The 20,460-nt window shown below is 33.0% G+C and overlaps 3 protein-coding genes across 3 annotated transcripts; 2 read left to right on the top strand and 1 right to left on the bottom strand.

The window, feature by feature from the left end:
- Positions 1 to 3,445: 3,445 nt before the first annotated feature.
- On the top strand, positions 3,446 to 11,659 carry LOC101207153 (CSC1-like protein At4g02900). Its single transcript, XM_004136139.3, has 12 exons — positions 3,446 to 3,614; positions 4,746 to 5,082; positions 5,254 to 5,403; positions 5,873 to 6,008; positions 6,246 to 6,347; positions 6,573 to 6,692; positions 6,789 to 6,869; positions 7,491 to 7,831; positions 8,146 to 8,391; positions 8,922 to 9,246; positions 9,674 to 9,907; positions 11,236 to 11,659. The coding sequence occupies exons 2-12, from the start codon at positions 4,772 to 4,774 to the stop codon at positions 11,458 to 11,460; spliced, it is 2,271 nt and encodes a 756-aa protein (XP_004136187.1). The 5' UTR covers positions 3,446 to 3,614; positions 4,746 to 4,771; the 3' UTR covers positions 11,461 to 11,659.
- A 1,079-nt stretch (positions 11,660 to 12,738) lies between these two features.
- On the top strand, positions 12,739 to 17,070 carry LOC101207395 (isoamylase 2, chloroplastic). Its single transcript, XM_004136140.3, has 2 exons — positions 12,739 to 12,960; positions 13,638 to 17,070. Exon 2 carries the CDS (start codon positions 13,673 to 13,675, stop codon positions 16,328 to 16,330), a length of 2,658 nt encoding a protein of 885 aa, XP_004136188.1. The 5' UTR covers positions 12,739 to 12,960; positions 13,638 to 13,672; the 3' UTR covers positions 16,331 to 17,070.
- LOC105436166 (hypothetical protein) lies at positions 16,437 to 18,199 on the bottom strand. Its single transcript, XM_011661027.2, has 3 exons — positions 18,011 to 18,199; positions 17,854 to 17,932; positions 16,437 to 17,165 (listed from the first exon to the last, which is right to left on the bottom strand). The coding sequence occupies exons 1-3, from the start codon at positions 18,038 to 18,040 to the stop codon at positions 16,555 to 16,557; spliced, it is 720 nt and encodes a 239-aa protein (XP_011659329.1). The 5' UTR covers positions 18,041 to 18,199; the 3' UTR covers positions 16,437 to 16,554.
- Positions 18,200 to 20,460: the final 2,261 nt, after the last annotated feature.

Genomic DNA, 20,460 nt, shown 5'->3' with positions numbered 1-20,460 from the left:
TACATTAATTGGTCGAATCACAAAAATATTTAATTATTATTTTGAATTAAAATTTTCTTAGGGTCTTTTTGTTTAGGTGAGAAGTTGTTTATTTGTTTATTTCCGTATGTTTTTTATTAAATTATAATTAACTTATTATAAAAATATATCATTGTATATATATTATATATATACAATTATGTAAATGAATTAAAATTAAAATATAATTAAAAACTTTTAAATCATGTTTATTTGACTTAATAACATTGATTAAATTATAATTTATATCAATAATGGTTTAAAAGTGTAATTATTTTAATATATTGTGTTCTTATGAAAAAAAAATATTTTATGTTTAATTAATTTGTGATATATTAAGTTTATCAAAAAAAATTAAGTATAATTAATTTTTAACATGCAATTATAAGTATGTAATTAATTTAAACCTCTTACTAGTATCTCAATATCAACAACTTTATTCATTTTTTTTCATCATTCGATTTTAACAATTTCTTTTTTTTTTATTTCATAATTATATTATTAATTTTTGTTAGATAAATCTCAACCTTTTTTATTTCAAAATATGATGAATATTTTCATAAACTTTTAATAACTTTAAATTAAAATTAGTTTTCATATTAGATCAATTTTGAATTTGAAAATTAAAATTAGTTTTTGTATTAACATCTTAACTTCTTTTATTTAAAAATTAAATCTCAACCTTTTTTTTATTTCAAAATAAGTTAATCTTTCATCCCTTAATAATTTAGAAATTAAAATTAGATATTAATTTATTTTTAAAATTTTAATTTAATTTTCCAATAAAATGGACTAAGGTATTATGTTTTTGAATAAAATCTCCCAAATTTCATCTACATTTTATTAAATAATTAATATAAAATATATATATATATTTAAAAATCAGCTAAAATTTTCCTAAGAGACGAGGAAGATAACTTTTTTGTTCTTCCAACCCAAGCGTTTGAGATTGCAAGTTGTAGACTTCAAAATCAAAGATGGAATATGGAAAATGAAGACAGTGTTTGCATGCTTCAAATGTGTATATTATTCTTATTGAAAATGCATGATGGAGTTGAAGAAGAAACCCAAACTTCAAATGGAAGAAGGTAGAGATTGGGGTTTGCCCGCTTCAAGGTGGAAAGATTAGGGTTTGCCCACTCGAAGAATATGAGATCAAAAAATAAAAATGGAAAATGGAGATGAAGGAAGATTTTCAAAATAGAAGATGAAAAACGAAAAACAAAAATGAAGATCGTTGCAACGGATCTATAAAATGAATATAGGTGTATATAGGGTTTTTACAAATTCTTATTTATTGTATTGCAAAATGAAAAAAAAAAAAAAAAAAAAAGTGGATTTGCTATTTTTCAAAATGGCAACTTTGAAATTGTTATTATTCTAGTTGGCCCTTTTCTTTTTAATCTGGAGATTTTAAAAGTGTTATGGAAATTTGGTCATTCATATATGGTAGATTTGTTTTTTCTTTTGTTAGGTAAAAATAATGTAATGAATATTGGTGTAACAAGGATTACATTCATTTAGATGCTTAATTCAAATAGGCATAATTTGTTCAATCCTATTTATAATTCTGTGAACTAAATCTCTTTTAGGGTTTTATTTTAGAGTCTATCTACGAGTAAGACTTACTAAACCAACCAGTATGATAGGATATTAGGTTGTTTAAAAAAACTTAATCAACTCAATCCATTCGTACATGAGTTGGATTATAAATCTGTTTAGGTTGGTTTGTGTTCAAATAAATCAAAATTGTATGGATTTGGTGCAATGTTCTTTAACATGTTTAGTGTGAGCACCGTACGCGTATTAATGGTGCGTCTTTGAGTCCTCCCCACGGTGAGTAGCTAGATATTTTATATGTAGTTCTAAGTGTAGTTAAGAATTTTTACTTTAGGAACCAATGTGACTTTTCTACTTATGACATTTTTCCTTGAGTTGTGAGTAGGTATATTCGATTGTCAAGTAGTTCTGTTGTTTTATCTCATTGTGCTTTGATTGCGTTGTGATCTTAGGTTGGAGGTATCTATCTTGGTTGTTGTTCAATCATATATTTCATTTTGTAAAAAAAGAAAAACCTTACATTAATATTTTACTTATTTTAAAATACAAAATTTAACAAACTACTCTTATATCCCCAACTAACTCGCCAACCCGAGATTTTTCATGGTTGGGTGAGGTAGAGTTCATTATTTATTAACTGTGTTTTTGGGTTGAATAAATTAATAACCCAAACAACTGGGTCGGGTAGTGCTTTGACCTAACCCACAAACACCCTTAATAAAGAAGGACGAGGCACTTGGAATGAGTTTCATCTCATTTTTAGCCTTTTTATTGGTTTTTCTACGGCCACAAGCATCAAATGGAGTTTCAATTGTCTTCATTCCACAATTTATTTTATTAGAAAAATTGCATTAGATGATAGAAAACATTTAGACAAAAACCGCATGTAGCACTTTTTTTTTTTTGCAAATATAACAATTAATCAGTGATATCAGACAACTATCCAAGAGTTATCGACTTTTAAATTTGCTATTTTTGCAATTTAGAAAATGTAATGACATAAACTCTATTATCAACTTTTTTACTATTTTTGCAAGCATCTCATTTTATTATCTACCTGGCTTTTTATGATGATTTTGTCCTTATATCTAAAACTATACCTACAATGAGTGTTACATCTAGACATTTTAAAACATAAAAAATTTGTCGTATTCCATAAGTTTTAAAAAATATACTATACCGGTCACTAAGTTTTAAATGATAAATTTAAAAGTCATTTAAGTAATTTTTTATTTTGAATTATAATTCGATGACATTTTAAACTAGAAGTTCTCACCTGTAACCCTGATTTTATTAACCGAAATATGCTTTACAACTTTAATTTGAATCAAATATTAGGCTAAATTATAAAAAATGTCATTTGTATTTGGTATAAAAAAATACTTTTAAACTTCAAAATATAATTTAAAAATATCAAATAAACTTGTTTGACGAAGAAAAGATAGAAAAATAAAATAAAAAAGAGAAGTCACACAACATTAACGATTCATATTCATATAGCATTAACTTTATTTTTTACTTTTAAAAAACAGGAGAGTATATATTTTTTCTAAAACAAATCATCATTTACAATTTACTTTTTTTAGTAAAACATAATTTATAATCGGTTATCATTAATTTGATTAGGAAATTGATTATCAAATTGATTATCAAGCAATCAATTCTAGAAATAGAATCACTAAAATAGAAAAAAATAATAAAGTTCATGTAGGAAAGGAAAAACAAAAATAATAACAATAACAATAAAGTTGAATAAGGGCAAAATGGTAATATATGCGATTCGAATCAAAACAATTAGTCACGTCCATAACGGTTATAATATAAATAGCGCGCGCTTAACGATTTCATGCGGACGCACTCTGATCCGATTCCGAGCTGTTGATTCGAAGCCATTATAACCGCTCTTCGGATTTCGAGCTGATTTCTGTCCCAAAAAGCAATTCCTCAATTTCATCGTTTTGATTCTTCGTAGCTCCCCCGAATTGATCGAGCTCCTTCAGAATATCAATCAATATTCAATTCTACAACGCTGAAAGGTTTGCTTTCGGCAAATTTTTTCATGTTTTTGTATTCGTTTTAGCCATTTTTTTTTCGTTTGTTTCTTGAGAAAATGTTTGGAAGGATTGGAATATTGATGTTTAATTTTATGAAAGTTGGACGAGAAGACGGATAGTGTTGTTTGGTTTGGTTCTCAGTGTTGAAATGTGGACGTGAATGTGTGGGGGGATGTGTAAATCCTAAATTTCTTTTTCTAATTTTCGCATTTGGTTTAGCCAAATATTTCTGTTTGTTTACCGAGAAAATATTTGGAAGGATTGGGGTATTGCTGTTCATTGCATGGAGATTGGACGAGAAGACTGATACTGTTGTTTCGTTAAGGTTCTAGTATTGAAATGTAGTCGTGAATGTGCAGGCTATGTAAATCCTTATTTTTTCTCCTCAGTTTCGTTTTAGTCATATATTTCTGTTTGTTTCCCGATAAAATATTTGGAAGGATTGAAATACTGCTGTTTAATTGCATGGAAGTTGGATGAGAAGACCGATACTGTTGTATGGTTAAGGTTTTTAGAATTAAAATGTAGGAATTGAATGTGCAGGGCTATGTAAATTCGAAATTTATTTTGCATTCATTTTAACCAAACATTTCCGTTCCCCGAGAAAATGCTTGGAGGGATTGGAATATTGCTGTTTAATTTCATGAAATTTGGATGAGAAGAGGATACTGTTGTTTGGTTAGGTTCTTAGTACTGAAATGTAGAAGGGAATATTGTTGTTATGTTATTTTTTTCTTTTTCTAGTTGAAAGACCATTAGAACTTGGAACTAATTTTCTTTTCCCATTTGGGCTTGTGTCAATTAAACTGACCAATACTTCTCACCATCATTCTTGTGATAACAACCTTGAGATGATGTTTATGATACTTTTTTTCCTGCGTATTCTTTATTATCTGAGATTAAAAGGCATGGAGATGAGTGTAAAAGTAAAAAATCACTGGAACTTGGTTTAGGGTATAGGGCAATTTTTAATCTGGTTTGCTAAATTAGAAACAACTGATGGGACAGGATGTCTTTGAACTGTACATTGCAAGACACTTTGTTTCTCTACTCTGAATAATTTTATAAACCAGCATCAGAACTATCATACTAAACCTTATCGTGTTTTTTCAGGAGATCAACGATCAAGGGGATAAATAATGGCCAATCTTCAAGACATTGGTGTTTCTGCAACAATCAACCTTCTCTCCGCACTGGCATTTCTCGTAGCATTTGCACTTTTACGGCTTCAACCAATCAATGATCGAGTGTACTTTCCCAAATGGTATCTTAAGGGAATAAGGGGCAGTCCAAGACGTTCGGGACATGTGCACAATGTTGTCAACTTGGACTTCAATATGTATATTAGGTTTCTCAATTGGATGCCTGCAGCATTGAAAATGCCACAACCTGAGCTCATCGAACATGCAGGGCTTGATTCTGCTGTGTTTGTTCGAATTTACCTTCTTGGGTCAGTAGAATTTCGGTCTGTGCATTAAGTAGACTATAAAGTTTAAGTATATTCTGATATTCATTTATAGATCATTTGAGGAACTTATATGCGATCTAGTTTGTAACTTCATTTTATATATCACATTTTACATTGTGGAAGGATAATGAATTTAACAAAACATATATGCAGCTTGAAGATATTTGTTCCCATAACTTTTCTTGCTTTTGCTGTTCTGGTGCCTGTCAATTGGACTGGAGAAACTCTGGAACATGTAAAAGGCTTGGCATACAGTGACATTGACAAGCTCTCATTATCCAACATTCCTCCAGCATCAAAAAGGTTTTCCTCTTCTTGTTTGTGACATATCTGTTTCCACTTCCCTTTTTCCGTTTCTGCAAGAGAATAATCATCATTTTCTGAAGTGCCAAATGAGCTAAATTGTAAGAATTACTGTGAATAGTCCCAAGTATTGTTATTAATCCCCATAATCATTTTTCTTGAATTCTTTACAGCAACTTTAAGACAAGTCAAAAAATTTATTTGTCCTGAAGACAAAACTATCTTTTTTTTTTCTATGAAACAACCTAGAACCTTATCCATTATTTGAGAAATTTTATTTTCCATGTCCTTGTAAGCTCCTTGAATGTTATTTCCAGTTTTAAACTCTAGCTTATAGTATCTTTGTAATGCTAAATTAATATTTTGTAGTTGCACGTTTTTTGAAGTGTATTTATAAATCGTTGAATGAAGTCCTTGGTGTAAGTATCATTTTAGGTTTCTTTCACTCTTACACAACGTTCTCTTCCAGATTTTGGGCGCACATAGTCATGTTTTATGTCTTCTCATTTTGGACGTATTACGTTCTATACAAGGAGTACAAGCTTATAGCTTCCATGAGGCTACGGTTTTTAGCAGCTCAAAAACGACGTCCAGATCAATTTTCAGTGAGTTCAGATTCTAAGCTTTTCTATATTTCATGCAAGAAAGGCAAAGAGAGTTCAGTGAGTTTAGACCTCCATGAAATTCCCTTTGCCTTCTTTTATACAAGAAAGGCAAAGGGAATTATGACTGTTTCTAGCCTTTAAAATTATCAGTTTCAAATATCAAATTATTATGTTTGTTTTTAAACTGTAATTTGATTACTTTTATTGTTGATAACTTAGTTTCAAGCTCCTTTACAGGTCCTTCTGAGGAATGTTCCTCTAGATCCTGACGAGTCAATCAGTGAGCACATTGAGCATTTCTTTTGTGTAAATCACCCCGATCGCTATCTGACACATCAGGTTTGAAAACTTTTACCGAGATAAATAGAATGCAAATTTCCAATCAATTTTTTACGTTGCAAAGGAAATAAGTCTATGATGTTGCAATACCAATTTAGAAAATAACTATATTAGTCATATTGGATGGACGGTCGTTTCTGGATCTCAGAAATATGATTGTCTCTCATCCGAGGTTTCAAGTGTCAAAGCAACTTTGTTTATTTATTTTTGTCTTCTTTACTGTAGCTTGTTTATAATGCAAACCATCTTGCGAAGCTGGTTGAAAATAAAAAGGGTCTACAGAATTGGCTCGTATACTATGAGAACAAGTATGAGAGAAATCCGTCACAAAGGCCCACTACAAAGGTATTTTTCTTCACACGAGAAACTTAAGTCCTTTGCCTTTCTGAATTTTCTCATCGAGACTTTCAATAACCTGTAAGAATTGAATTGTATTCATAGACAGGTTTCTGGGGACTTTGGGGAAGCACGGTGGATGCAATTGACTATTATACAGCTGCGATGGAAAAGATAAGTACAGAAGTGAGTAAACAAATCATGTATTTTTTTATCACATTTTAACGAGCTTTCTTTCAATTCCTCATCTGATATCTGGTTGGTATAACTTTCTTTTGAACACATCAAAACTTCCTTTGTTGCCATGTTTTTGTTGTTACCTTTTCTTCATCAGACTGTAGCCAAAAATGCTAGTGTTTGGTTTGTAGGTCCATTTTCTAGTACTTGCCCTTTCTTATAAGAAGGAACATATTTTGGCAATGACCAACACTTGTTAATCAAGGAAAAGACTGTACACAACGCACACATGTAATAAGAGAAAGGGAACGTGAATGCAAACTGATAGTAGTCCGAACACCTACTTATCTTGAAAAAACTTCACAGTCTATTTAGCATCCCGTTTCCATTCCCATAAGCAAAAAGGAAAAGCTGATGTAGTTAACTTTATGTTCCTTAAATCGTCGTTTTTCCTGCATAAGCACTTATGTTTCAAGTCTCGTGTAATCAATAACCTGTCTTTGATTGAGTAACGTCCACACGTGGTACCAATTTGAAGAAAATATTGATGCCATATTTTTTTGCATCTTTGAATACGAATTTCTTTTTATAACACAATTTGTTATTGTCTAAGGTGTTATTTCGGTACAGGAAGATGTAGAAAGAGAGAAGGTTTTAAGCGATCCCAATTCTATAATTCCAGCAGCATTTGTGTCATTTAAGACACGATGGGCAGCAGCTGTATGTGCTCAAACACAGCAGTCCAGTAACCCTACAATTTGGTTGACAGAATGGGCTCCTGAACCACGTGACATCTATTGGGATAATCTTGCTATTCCATATGTAAAACTTGCAATACGAAAATTGATCATGGCAGTTGCTTTATTTTTTCTCACCTTTTGCTTTATGGTACCCATAGCTTTTGTTCAATCCTTGGCGAACATAGAGAGCATTGAGAAGGTCTTTCCATTCTTGAAGCCCATTATTGAAAAGTAAGTTCTTTCTACCTTTATTACCTCCTAGCAATATTAAGTTTTTTTGTTTCTTCCGTTTAATATGCCTAATTCTCAATACTATTCAGTACTCAAGCTTCTCAGAGTAAAAAAAAATGCAACTGCAATTTATAATAACCCAGGCCAGGAAGTTCCCCATTGTTTACAATGAACTATAGGCTTTAACATGCATATAAAACAATATGACAATTTATTACCTTCTCTTAAACTTCGTGCAACAGGTAGATATCCTATTGTGGTGGCAGTTATGGCCTAACAGTTACAGTTTCAAACACTGGAAACATTTGTTGCAGGAAGGTTATAAAGTCTGTCATCCAAGGATTTCTTCCAGGAATTGCTTTAAAGATTTTCCTAATTCTTCTCCCAAGAATTCTCATGACCATGTCGCAAATTGAAGGTTTTACATCCCTCTCAGCGTTAGATAGGAGATCAGCTGAGAAGTATCATATGTTCATTCTGGTCAATGTATTTTTTGGAAGCGTTATCACAGGAACAGCATTTCAGCAGCTTCAGAAATTCCTTCACGAGCCCTCAACAGAGTATGTTCTTTTTTATTCCTAGGGAAAGTATGTTAATAATCCACAAAATATTCTGTGTTATAGCCAGGGAAACACGTTATTTTGATAATTGGTCAATAAGACAAAATTTAAAATCAAGTATAATGTCATTCAGTAAGGCCATTTAAATTGAGCCTACTCAAAGTTATGATATCTATCAAAGGTTTTTAGAATTAAAATGTAGGAATTGAATGTGCAGGGAAACATGGCTATCCAGATTGCTGAGTATACATGTCTTGGACTTTATATTCTTATTTGTTTATTTTCAAATTGAACATTCTTTCTAGACATCAAAATTAATATCCGGACAGAAGAAAGAAGGGGATATAAATACATTAGTAATCTCGTTCAGTTGTTGCACTTTGAAGATCTGGGCCTTTTCTTATACTCTTGTAGTCAAGTATGAGACATGGTCCCAACTTGGAATGATGATGAGCGAACATATTTTTTTAATACTTCTTATACCATGGGGATACTCCAATATGATGTATTGTTTCATTCTCTTTTTTCAGGTTCACAAAAACTGTCGGTGACTCCATTCCAATGAAAGCTACATTTTTCATTACTTATATAATGGTTGATGGCTGGGCTGGAATTGCTGCAGAGATTCTTAGGTTGGTTCCACTGATCGTATTCCACCTGAAGAATACATTTTTAGTCAAGACAGACCAAGATAGGGATCAGGCAATGGATCCTGGTTGCTTGGACTTTCCCGTATCTGAACCTAGAATACAGCTTTATATCTTGCTGGGGTTTGTGTATTCTGTTGTCACACCTATACTGCTCCCTTTCATCGTTGTCTTCTTTGCTTTCTCCTACCTGGTTTATCGTCATCAGGTGAGTCTGCTGAATTGGTGCCTATCATATTCTTGTTTTTTATTGTCAACTAGAGCAGCAATATTAGACTTTACATCTTGTCAATTAACATTGCTTCATGACGGTTTTCGGGATTTAGCATATAGTTTTTAACTCCTTTTTGGCTTCGAAGTTCTGGAGAACTCACTTTAAAGAGCTTTATAGATGCATGAAGGGTCGTGCGTTCAAATTATTCAACCATATTACGTTTGTCATGACTCATGACAAGAAATTAAGTATACTTGTGTTTGACAAACGAATTATCGAACAAACATACTTAAAAGGTTGTGCCTGCTCTTCTGATAACTTTTGGACTTTGAATACAGTTTGAACAAACTACAAAGTTTTCTCTATAATAGCTCAAGGATTTTTACTGTTTGATGGTGCTTATGATGCTTATATTCTTCAGATTATTAATGTATACAATCAGAAGTATGAGAGCGGTGCAGCCTTTTGGCCGCATGTTCATCGTCGAGTAATTATAGGTTTAATTTTAGCCCAGCTTCTTCTGATGGGATTGTTCAGCATGAGAGAGGCTGAGAAGTCATCACTGTTTCTTGTTGCATTGCCTATTTTGACAATATGGGTTCACAAATTCTGCAAGGGGCGTTTTGAATCTGCCTTTGTCAGGTTTCCTCTACAGGTTAGTTAATACTAACAACACTTTTAATTCTGTTCTCAATCTTTGTGAGAGACCATCTTGCTTTTCCATTGGTATGCAATAAGGAAACTCCAAATAGTAGCAATAAATCTGGAAGAGTACTAATAGGGGTATATTGGGAATATTAGGAAGGACACAATGGCATTTAGGTCGGCACCAATTTTGCATTTCACCTAATATATAGATAGAGAGGCTTATCTCCCTCCTAAGTTTCACAATGGACGAATCCACCAAATGATCCTGTCCCTCCAAATATTCAAACTCCCTCTATTTTTTTTATCAATTCTCCCCCATTTAATTACCACTAAGCTCTTACTAATTTTCTTGATATGCGTCTATATCTGTCAGTGGTCTCACAGAATATATTATGTTGCGAGTGCCTTTTACCCAGAAAAATATGCTTGCGTTTAAAGGGGTTATAAAACCAAACCACTTCCTAGAGAAACCACACTATGGCTTTATCTTTCATATACCATAACGAATCTTCTTTTTCCCACTAATTAGTCACAGAACAAACTCTAATACAAAGTTTTTCTGAAAACAATTTAATTTCACACGTTTTATTTTATTTTTTGCAACAGTCAACCTTCCTATTTAATCAGTATACGTATCATCATGGTCAATGACTCAATATGAAACCACAATGGCCATATTATTATTGCATAGTCAGAGATTTTGGTGTCATTTCTTGTTCTCTATTTTCAGTTTCTTTCTTTTATGTTTTCCTCTCAAAGTGGAGAGAAAGGGAAACACAATTGATTATTCCCTTTTATAATATATATTTATTTTTTAAAAATTATATACACTATCTTTATTTTGAGTTTGGAATTTTTGTGATTTATTAGTATGTCATGTGTTCTAAAAATCCCAAAATGAAGCCAAGAAAATGTATTACTGGCAGCATGTTAGGGAATTAGACACCCAAAACCTTATGCAATGTACACACTGTCTTAACAAAAGGTGCACCAAGATGGTGCACATATTGTTGTGCTCCCTTCTCATCACTCACATAAAAATTATTAAAATATTTAAAAAATAAATAAATAAACAAAACTTGTCATATGACAAATTATGATCGAACAATTTGGTAGAGTATGAAAACATAAGTGTTGTCTAAGATACATTCAAGTATTTTTTCTTAACAAATCATCAAAGAAAAAAAAGATGTCACTATAGTGCAGTCAACCTCAAAGTTTGAGATTCGATCCTCCACAAGAAGTAGTAGATAGTTTCTTTTAGGGGAATATTAGATATACATATTGGTTATCACAATAGAGTGAAATCCATATAAAGTTGATTACTATTGGCAGGATGCAATGGTGAAGGACACATTGGAGAAGGCCACAGAACCAAATTTTGACTTGAAAATCTATTTAAAGGATGCTTATGTACACCCAGTTTTCAAAAGCAGCTCAATAGAACAACAATCATTGATTGATGATGAAGAAAACAATCCTTTGGTTCCTACAAAGAGAAACTCTCACAGAAGCAGTAAACTTCCTTCTGAAGACAACTCTGAGACAGATAATGCTTAGGCAGGTTGCTAAGATATACATACATATTCTTGATATTTAACTGAAAAAATATCGTTTTAGAGCTCTTTGGATGTGTGTTGTAGCCTGACTTTGGTCAAACATTAGAAATCATGAAATTGCACTAATCATATAGAAAGTTTTAAATCATGTATTGTCTACTCAAAATCTAAATTTGCCTTTGTGTCGCTTTGTGGTTCAATTTGTGTGATGGTTCTTCTTAAAGGTTCAATATGCTTTTCCTCTTTGCTTGTGAGATTTGAGCCTCGCAAAATTATGTTATCCTTTTAGAGTGGAGGCTATGATATGTTTATTGAGATGGTTATAATCATTGTTCTCAGTTACTTTTTTTTGGGTTCAAAATCACTTTGAAATATATATTTAAAGACATTTTTTATCACTCAAAGTCAATTTAAAGTGCAGTTTTACATTTTTAAACGCAATTTTCATATTATTAAGATTGTTTTTTTTATCCCTTTTTAGTATATCAACCATTGAGTGAGAGATTGAACCTCCGAAATGAATGTCGTATCGACACTAGTGAACAAGGTCACATTATCAAAATCAATGTAGAGTTATATTTCAACTCTAAATATGATTTTCATACCACCAAAATTGAAGAAAGATGAGTGGTGATATGTTGTTTGTAAGAGTGAGGGAGAAAGCAAAAAGGACAATTAAAAGGATATGATGTGTAATAAGTTTGATTATAATTTAGAAGAAAATTATAATTAACAACGTTTTTATTTAATCATCCATTTAAAATATACGGATAATATATTTTTAGCCACGTTAGTGAGAAATTAATAACAATGAATTTCTAGTCAAACCCACTATAACGGAAAAGAAGTTTTAAATATGAAAATTCATATATCCAAACATTCACGTTAAAATGTGGAGTTTGAAAACTCATATATCTAAATGCTACAAAACCACAGCCTTGTAAGAGAATGATACAAATTCATAGGGTGAAGAAGAAAAATATACTTTCGTAGTATTAAAAGATATTATTACTCATTAGGTAAGTTTTGCAAAGAATAACACTACTGTTTTCATTTACGTCTTTAATTTCACACGTCATTTAATTATGTATTCATCTATTTGGTACAATCCATCAAAGTTTTTCTCAAATTGTAAATTTTCACCTAAGTTTGGATTAGAGCTCAAAATGGTTGAACTTAGGGGAAAAAATATCTGAAAAGAAAAAGAACTCTTTTAGTTAAAAAATTAGAAAACGACGAATACTGATAATAATAATAATAATACCTTAAAAAGATGGAATGCTGGTGGGTTCCTCTTCCTCACCAGAAGACGAAGCTGAGTTACAGAAACTCACTCTCCTTCGCTCCTGTCCCTCTCCATTGCCTTACCTTTCATTTGTGGAGCCTTTGATTTCGATTGTTATTATCATTACCATAAACAACAAGCCCATATTCTTCTCTCATTCGTCTCCAATTTCTTTTCTTTTATGTTCTTCACCACACCCAGCAGAATCGAAGACTTGTAAGTTCAATTTCTCCAATTCTGCTTTTATTTCTCAATGTTTTGAAGCTTTTTCCATCTGGATTTTTCTCAATTTTGATTTTTGCTTACTTTTTCCTTATGTCATGAGCTTTTGATTCGCACAAAAATGGGTTGGTTAGGCTAAATTCGACGTATATGTTGATTAATGCTTAAAAGTATCAATGTTGGTGGAGATGTTGAGATCTTAGTTTTGCGAAAATGTTAATGAAATTATCGATAAATGTCGATGTTGGGGATATTTCTGAAAAAAAAAAGAAATTTAAATAAACTATTGGAATTAGTAAATAAACAGTTTATATTCTTTAAACAAGTTAAAATGTTTGTTATTTATGTTATATTCACATTTTAACATTTTGTTGCTTGTCTTTTATATTTCATGAAGTTTTTTCACGATACAATGGAAAATGTGAAAATGTCAATGCAAATGTCAACGTGTTAGATGGAAGTTTAATATCATGAACTGATAGCATTGGTTGAGGAGAAAATGAGATAGGGTATGAGCTTACTAAAAAGGATTGGTTAGATTAAAATGTATTGAATATTTTACATGTATCCTCAGATTCTCTATGTTTATTTGATGGACAGTGTTGTATTTAGTCTAGGAGCTGTGGTGTTTTCGGGAAACAAAATTGATGGTTTATTCTTGCTTGGCACAGAACAATTTCAGGTTTAGATGGTTGTGCAGTTATAGATGGCAACTTTCCTGTCTTCACTTGTCATACAGCCCTTTTGTGTATATAATTGTGGAGTTACTGAATCACCAAAACTTGCTGCAAGTGATCACCTTACATATGGACAGAAGACAAAGTATCAGTTTGGAAAAATGGATGAGGCTAGAATGCTAGCTCATGGAGAAAATAAAGTAGGTGCTGTGAAATCTTCACATCGCAATCTTAGTAAAACATATGCTAAATCAGGAATTTCGGTTGGGAAAAGTGGGCAGAGATTGGGCATTGGTGGTAAAAGTAAGGAACAAAGAAGGGTTGCAACCTATCTATTTAGAACAGAGTTTGGGGATTTGGTGAATGTTTTTGTTGGAAAGAAAGGGTCTACTTTTACAGTCAATATTGAAGTTCCTTCCATGCAACTAGTGAGCATTGATGAAGCACTACTGCTTAGTTGGGGGGTTTATAGATCCGATTCAGCTCTTGTAACCCCCAACTTTGAGAGTTCACCCCCAGATGAGACAACTGGAGCCACTGAAACCCCTTTTGTAAAAACTTCTGAAGGAAAATTTTCTGTTGAATTGGAGTTTGATGCTAAGCACACTCCTTTCTACCTTTCTTTTGTGTTGAAATATCCAATGGGTGTTGATTCAGGCAGCTCCGAAATTAGAAGTCACAAGAAGACTAGCTTTTCTGTACCTGTTGGGTTTGGTCGAGGTTATCCGAGTCCGCTGGGTCTTTCCATTTCTGGTGACGGTTCTGTAAACTTTTCCATTTTCTCAAGCAGTGCAGAAAGTTTAGTTTTATGTCTGTACAATGATAGCACATCAGAAAAACCTCTATTAGAGCTAGATTTAGATCCATATATTAACCGATCAGGTAATATTTGGCATGCCTCATTTGAAGGTGCCTCAAAATTTGTAAGCTATGGTTATCAATGCAAGGGGTCGAAGTCTCATGAAAACCAAGATGGACTTGAAGTAAGTCGGATTGTCGTGGATCCGTATGCTAAGATCCTTGCACCATCTATTCCTAAATCCAGTGGTCAGGGACTTGGATTGCCTTCAAAATTTCTTGGGCAAATATCCAAAGTTCCCACTTTTGATTGGGATGGTGAAGTCCATCCTAACTTGCCAATGGAAAAACTTTTTGTTTATCGGTTAAATGTGGAGCGTTTTACCATGGACAAATCAAGTCAGCTTCCAGCAGATATTGCCGGTACATTTTCTGGTTTGACCAAGAAGTTGTTGCATTTTAAAAACTTGGGCGTGAATGCAGTTCTCCTAGAGCCAATCTTTCAATTTGATGAGAAAGAAGGACCATATTTTCCCTTTCACTTCTTTTCACCGACAAACAATTATGGTCCTTCTGGGGCTTCAATTTCTGCTATAAACTCCATGAAGGAAATGGTTAAAGAACTGCATGCCAATGGAGTAGAGGTCATCTTGGAAGTTGTTTATACTCACACTTCCGGGAATGGAGCCCTGCAAGGCATTGATGACTCATCTTACTATTTTACCAATAGGGTCGCAAATTTAGAAGAAAAAAGTGCTCTGAACTGCAATTATCCCATAGTGCAGCAATTACTTTTGGATAGTCTTCGATATTGGGTGACTGAGTTTCATGTAGATGGTTTTTGTTTCGTAAATGCTTCATTTTTGCTGCGAGGACATCATGGCGAATTGTTGTCTCGCCCTCCTTTTGTAGAAGCGATTGCTTTTGATCCCCTTTTATCAAAAACTAAACTAGTTGCAGACTTCTGGGATCCACAGGAGTTGGAATCAAAGGAAACTCGTTTCCCTCATTGGAAGAGATGGGCAGAGGTGAATTCAAAGTTCTGTAGTGATATAAGAGACTTTTTCAGGGGAGAAGGTCTTATTAGTAGCCTTGCAACCCGGCTTTGTGGGAGTGGAGATGTATTCTCAGATGGCCGAGGCCCTGCATTCTCTTTCAATTTCATTGCTAGAAACGTTGGCCTTCCTCTTGTCGACCTTGTGAGCTTTAGCAACAGCAATTTAGCTTCAGAGTTGAGTTGGAACTGTGGGGAAGAAGGACCGACAAGTAATCTTAAAGTTCTAGAGAAACGACTCAAACAAATTCGTAATTTTATATTTGTGTTGTTTGTTTCACTTGGTGTCCCTGTTCTTAACATGGGAGACGAGTGTGGCCAATCTTCAGGGGGATCTGTGGCATTCAATGATAAGAGGTCATTCAATTGGGATTTACTAAAAACGGATTTCGGTACTCAAACCACACAATTCATCGCATTTTTGAGTTCATTTAGATCAAGGCGTTTTGACCTTTTCCAGAACAGAAACTTTCTGAAGGGAGAGAACATAGACTGGTTTGACAATAACCAATCACCACCACAATGGGAAGATGCTTCTTGCAAATTCCTGGCTGTGATGCTGAGGGCTGATAAAGAGGAAAATGAATCAATCACCGAGAATCCCAAGACTCGAAGCAACATATTCATGGTGTTCAATGCATCTGACCAATCTGAAAGTGTTGCTTTACCTGAACCATTAGAAGGTACATCCTGGTTTAGGGTGGTTGACACAGCTCTCCCTTTTCCCGGGTTTTTCTCATCCGATGGTGAGCTGGTGCCAATGACAGGATCTGTTACTTACGAAATACAAGCTCACAGTTGTGCACTTTTTGAGGCTAAAAGTGCCAATGATTGAAATCATGCACATATTGTAACTAATAGAGAATATCAAGCGAAGTAGAATAATAAGACACATAAAACAGCAAATGTGGCCAAATAAGGATCATTCATAAGGCAACTCCTTGTAGCCAAATATATGTATTTTCATAAGTTTCTTCCATCAAAAGATTGTCTTTCATTAGACTGACATTTGTTTTGCAACAAAGAGGAAAACTTTAGTATAATGTCATTTGAACTTAACTAGAACCTATAATTGTCTCTGTAGTCAGTATAATGCACCATAGGATTATCTCGAGGGGGAGATCGATGCTGAAAATAATGATAAGCAGGTGGCGGCGGATGTGGTTGTAAGTAGGAACTGTGAGGTGTGAATGTATGGCCAGGAACTGATTGCTGATATGGCCACCCAGTTTGGTATCCAAATTGAGGCAAACTCCGAGAATACGAATACACATGAACATTAGAAGACATAGCAGGCAGCAAGCTCCGAGAATGCGGATATGCATGGACATTAGAAAACAAAGGAGGCGGCAGGCTCTGTGAATACGAACACGAATGAACATCAGAAGACGTAGCTTCCTTCATTTGTATTGTTTCTGTTACACACTTGTGTTGTGAATGCCAATCAAACAGTTTGTTGTCATCTTCATTGTTACTATCAGATTCAATGCTGTCATGTTCTATCTTCAAAGCACTCTTCGAACAGTCGTCGCGGTCAGATTCCTTTTGAAAGAACCAGAGCTTGGCTTCTTTGCCCATTGCTTGTATTTTTTGTAAGAGCACAATAGGGTCAATGTCACCTATCACTGTTACCAGCCCTTTGTGTTGGTTTATGGCAACGGATTCCACTCCTGCCACAGTAAATTCACACAGCAAGGGGGAATAAATTCAATACAAATGCAAGTTTTATATTAGGGTGAAAGAGATGAAAATTGAAACGATTCTTATTAAAAAAGGAAACAAAAGAAAGGATAAATTGTAGACTTGTCCAACTAAAAAATTGAAATTTAGTACTAATGGTTTATAATTAAATTTTAGTCGCTATGATTTTGATAAAAGTTTTATTTGGTCCCAAGTGTGAGAATCAATTGAGAGGATTTTATTAAACCATAGGGACTATTGTTAAGATTTTATCAAATCATAGAGACTAAATTTTAACTTTCTCTAAACTATAAGCATCAAATTTGCAACTTGACAAAAAAAAAGAATCGTTTTTTAGTTTAGTTTTCATTTGATCTATAGTTTTAAAACACATTAAATTTAGTTTCCATTTGATTTTAAAATGTTACCTTTGTAATCTCATGCTTTAAAATATTACATTTCTACTCCTAAGTTAAATAAGAAAGTACATGGTTAAAACTGGAAGGGTGGGTAGAAGCATACATAAGTATCAAATTAAAACAAAATTCATAACTCGGGTCAAACAGTAGCATTCGGAAATCTAGCAACCAAATAAAAGTTGAATTCAAAATTCCAAGTGTAAAAGAAGTAAACTCAAAATCTAGGACAAAAATAATATTTTCCCTTTACGAAACCTACCATTTGATTTGAGGAGCTTCCTCTCTAGCTTTAAAGGGCACTTTTGACAGCAGTTGATATTCATTTTTATGGTACAAATCTGCAAATTGAAGAAGAATATATATAAAAGAGAAGGTGGGCGAAGAATTAAGAGAACAGATAACTGAAAACTGCTTACTGAGGAAGATGATGTTTCATCATCCGCCATTGGAACTGATTAAAAGCTTCAAAATAAACTTTCCCACACAAAAGAGATTTATTAAAATCAGCAAAGACAGAGAGATGAAGAGAGACTTTGTATGGAAATTTTGTAGTGTGAGAATTCTTTGAGGTTGAAAATTCCTCAATAGAAAGTGCTTTTTTTTCGTGCTTACCATACTTGAGGTAGAGACGGAGGATTTATGGTGAGAAATTTATTTCACCCAATTATAAAATTGATTTTAAATTAAGAAATTTATTTGAGACATTTTTAAAATTAGCAAAACTTTTATAGAATATAACTCGTAATTATTTGATTAAATTCACTATTTTTGACCATTATCTAATTTATTATTGTTATTATTATTTTTTAATATCTTACTTTTGATAGAATAAAACATATACACCGATATTGAGATTTGTCAAAATCACTTTTGTCATGTTTAAAATCGGTACGAAACATCGTTTAAAATTAATTTAATACTTATTTTTTTACTTTTAAATCAAATTTTATATTATTAGAAATGGCTTTAAACAATTAAAACAATTTTTTATTAGTGATTTTAAAAATGATCTTAATCCTTTTATAAGAATTACTCTCAACTATGTCAATATTGGTCTTAGCAATTGAACTACAAAACATGTTTAACATCACATAACCTCTCAAAACAAACCAAAGTAATATCTAATAAATAATTGAAATAAAGTTCAAATGTAACAAATAATTAAATAATTTCTCTAATAGACTCTTATGAGTCATAAACTAATAATTTAATTTCAACACAATCAAAACATTTTTCGAAAAACCCTAATAATAAATAAGAATATATTTTGCTTAAACAATAATACATCCTTCAGTATTCTCGTCGTTGAATACGTAGTGGTTCGGCGTATTCCCCACCGGTGGCTGTTGCTCTTGCAAATAGTAAGGTACGGGTTCCGGCCACCGATAATAGCTATGCGGCGGCGGTGGGTGTGACGGTGACGACCATGGCTCCGACATTCCAGGCCAAAAACCATGACTTCCACGAAAACCCATATGATCTCCATATTGCGGTGGCGGTGGGGGTCGCAATGAGGGCATCGGCGGTCGCATAAGCATTCGGTTGTGGAGTGGCAGAGCCACTGGCGGATTTACGGATGCCGCCTCGTTTATGTGAACCTTGTCCGGCCAGCTACGGTGGTCGGAAAAATTGCCGGCGTCGGAATTTCCATCACTTTTGCAACAGTGATTGTTTGAATTAATAGAATGGCTGTGATGAATAGGATGACCCGAAGCATTGTCACTACTGGTGGCCGCCGGCGCCGGTGCGGGTGCCGACGTCATATTCTCCTTGGTCGGAAATTGTGGGTTTTGGGCTATCGGTGACGGTGCAGCTGTGTTCTGCATGGCCGGAAATTGAGCTTTTTTGCCGGCTTTTGTAATTGTTTTAAGAAAGATAAATGGATCGAAGTTTTTTTCTCCACTGATTTTTACCAATCCTGTTTCTATATTCATCTCTACCGAAGTAACTCCTTCATTGGAAGCCATTACAACACCCAAAACCAAGTTCTTACAATATTCAATCCATGAAATATATGTACATATATTATAAATTATTGAAAAACTATTTTTCATGACAGTTTTTCTGAAAATAAAATGATTGAATATTTTAACTTCAATCCATATATCTAATTGAGGAAAAATAAAATACCTTTAATTTTGAAAAGCTTCTTCCTTATTTTCTTGGGACATGCATCGCAGCAATGAAGATTATTGACTTCAACAACATAAATCTATATACCCAAAAAAGAAGAACATTCATATGTTGATGAAAAAAAAAAAAAATCAAGAACATAATAAGAAGAATGAAGATTTGGTAATTAGGGTTTCTCTTCTTCTAATAATTGCTGATTTATATATGGAGATTAATTTTCCATATAACAATATTTTCAAACTCACTCTAATATATACTACACATTATATTTTTTAATAGGAAAAAAAAGTGGAAATTGGAAATTTCCATTTGTGATTTATGAAGTTACACACGTAAGATTTAATTGGATACTTTCATTACTCTAATTTAATTTTCTTTAGTTTTTTTTTTTATATATAACAAATCCCTCCCTGATTTATTTTTCTTTTAAGAAAAAACTCAAAGAAATTCTCCCCAAATTTGAACTTTTGCTCACTCATATGATAAGGTAAACATAAGGTTACGTCTCAAGTAATGTAGGTTTGAAAACAATTAGTTAAGTAAGGCCACTTAGTTAGAAGATATTATTCAAAGTGTTTGACCACTTAGCCATCAAGGTTCATATGATCATAAAGGTAAACATAAATTAACACACATTCCCAATACTTAAAAACTATTTTTGTAAGCATTATTAAAATTTGAGTATGTTATCCCCTTGAATAATCTTTAAATTAAAAAATAACATATATATACA

The sequence above is a fragment of the Cucumis sativus genome, chromosome 7 (genome assembly GCF_000004075.3).
Source record: "Cucumis sativus cultivar 9930 chromosome 7, Cucumber_9930_V3, whole genome shotgun sequence".
Classification (NCBI taxonomy): Eukaryota; Viridiplantae; Streptophyta; class Magnoliopsida; order Cucurbitales; family Cucurbitaceae; genus Cucumis; species Cucumis sativus.
Note: the sequence above shows the minus strand (reverse complement) of the source record. Positions and strands in the feature narration are given on the sequence as shown.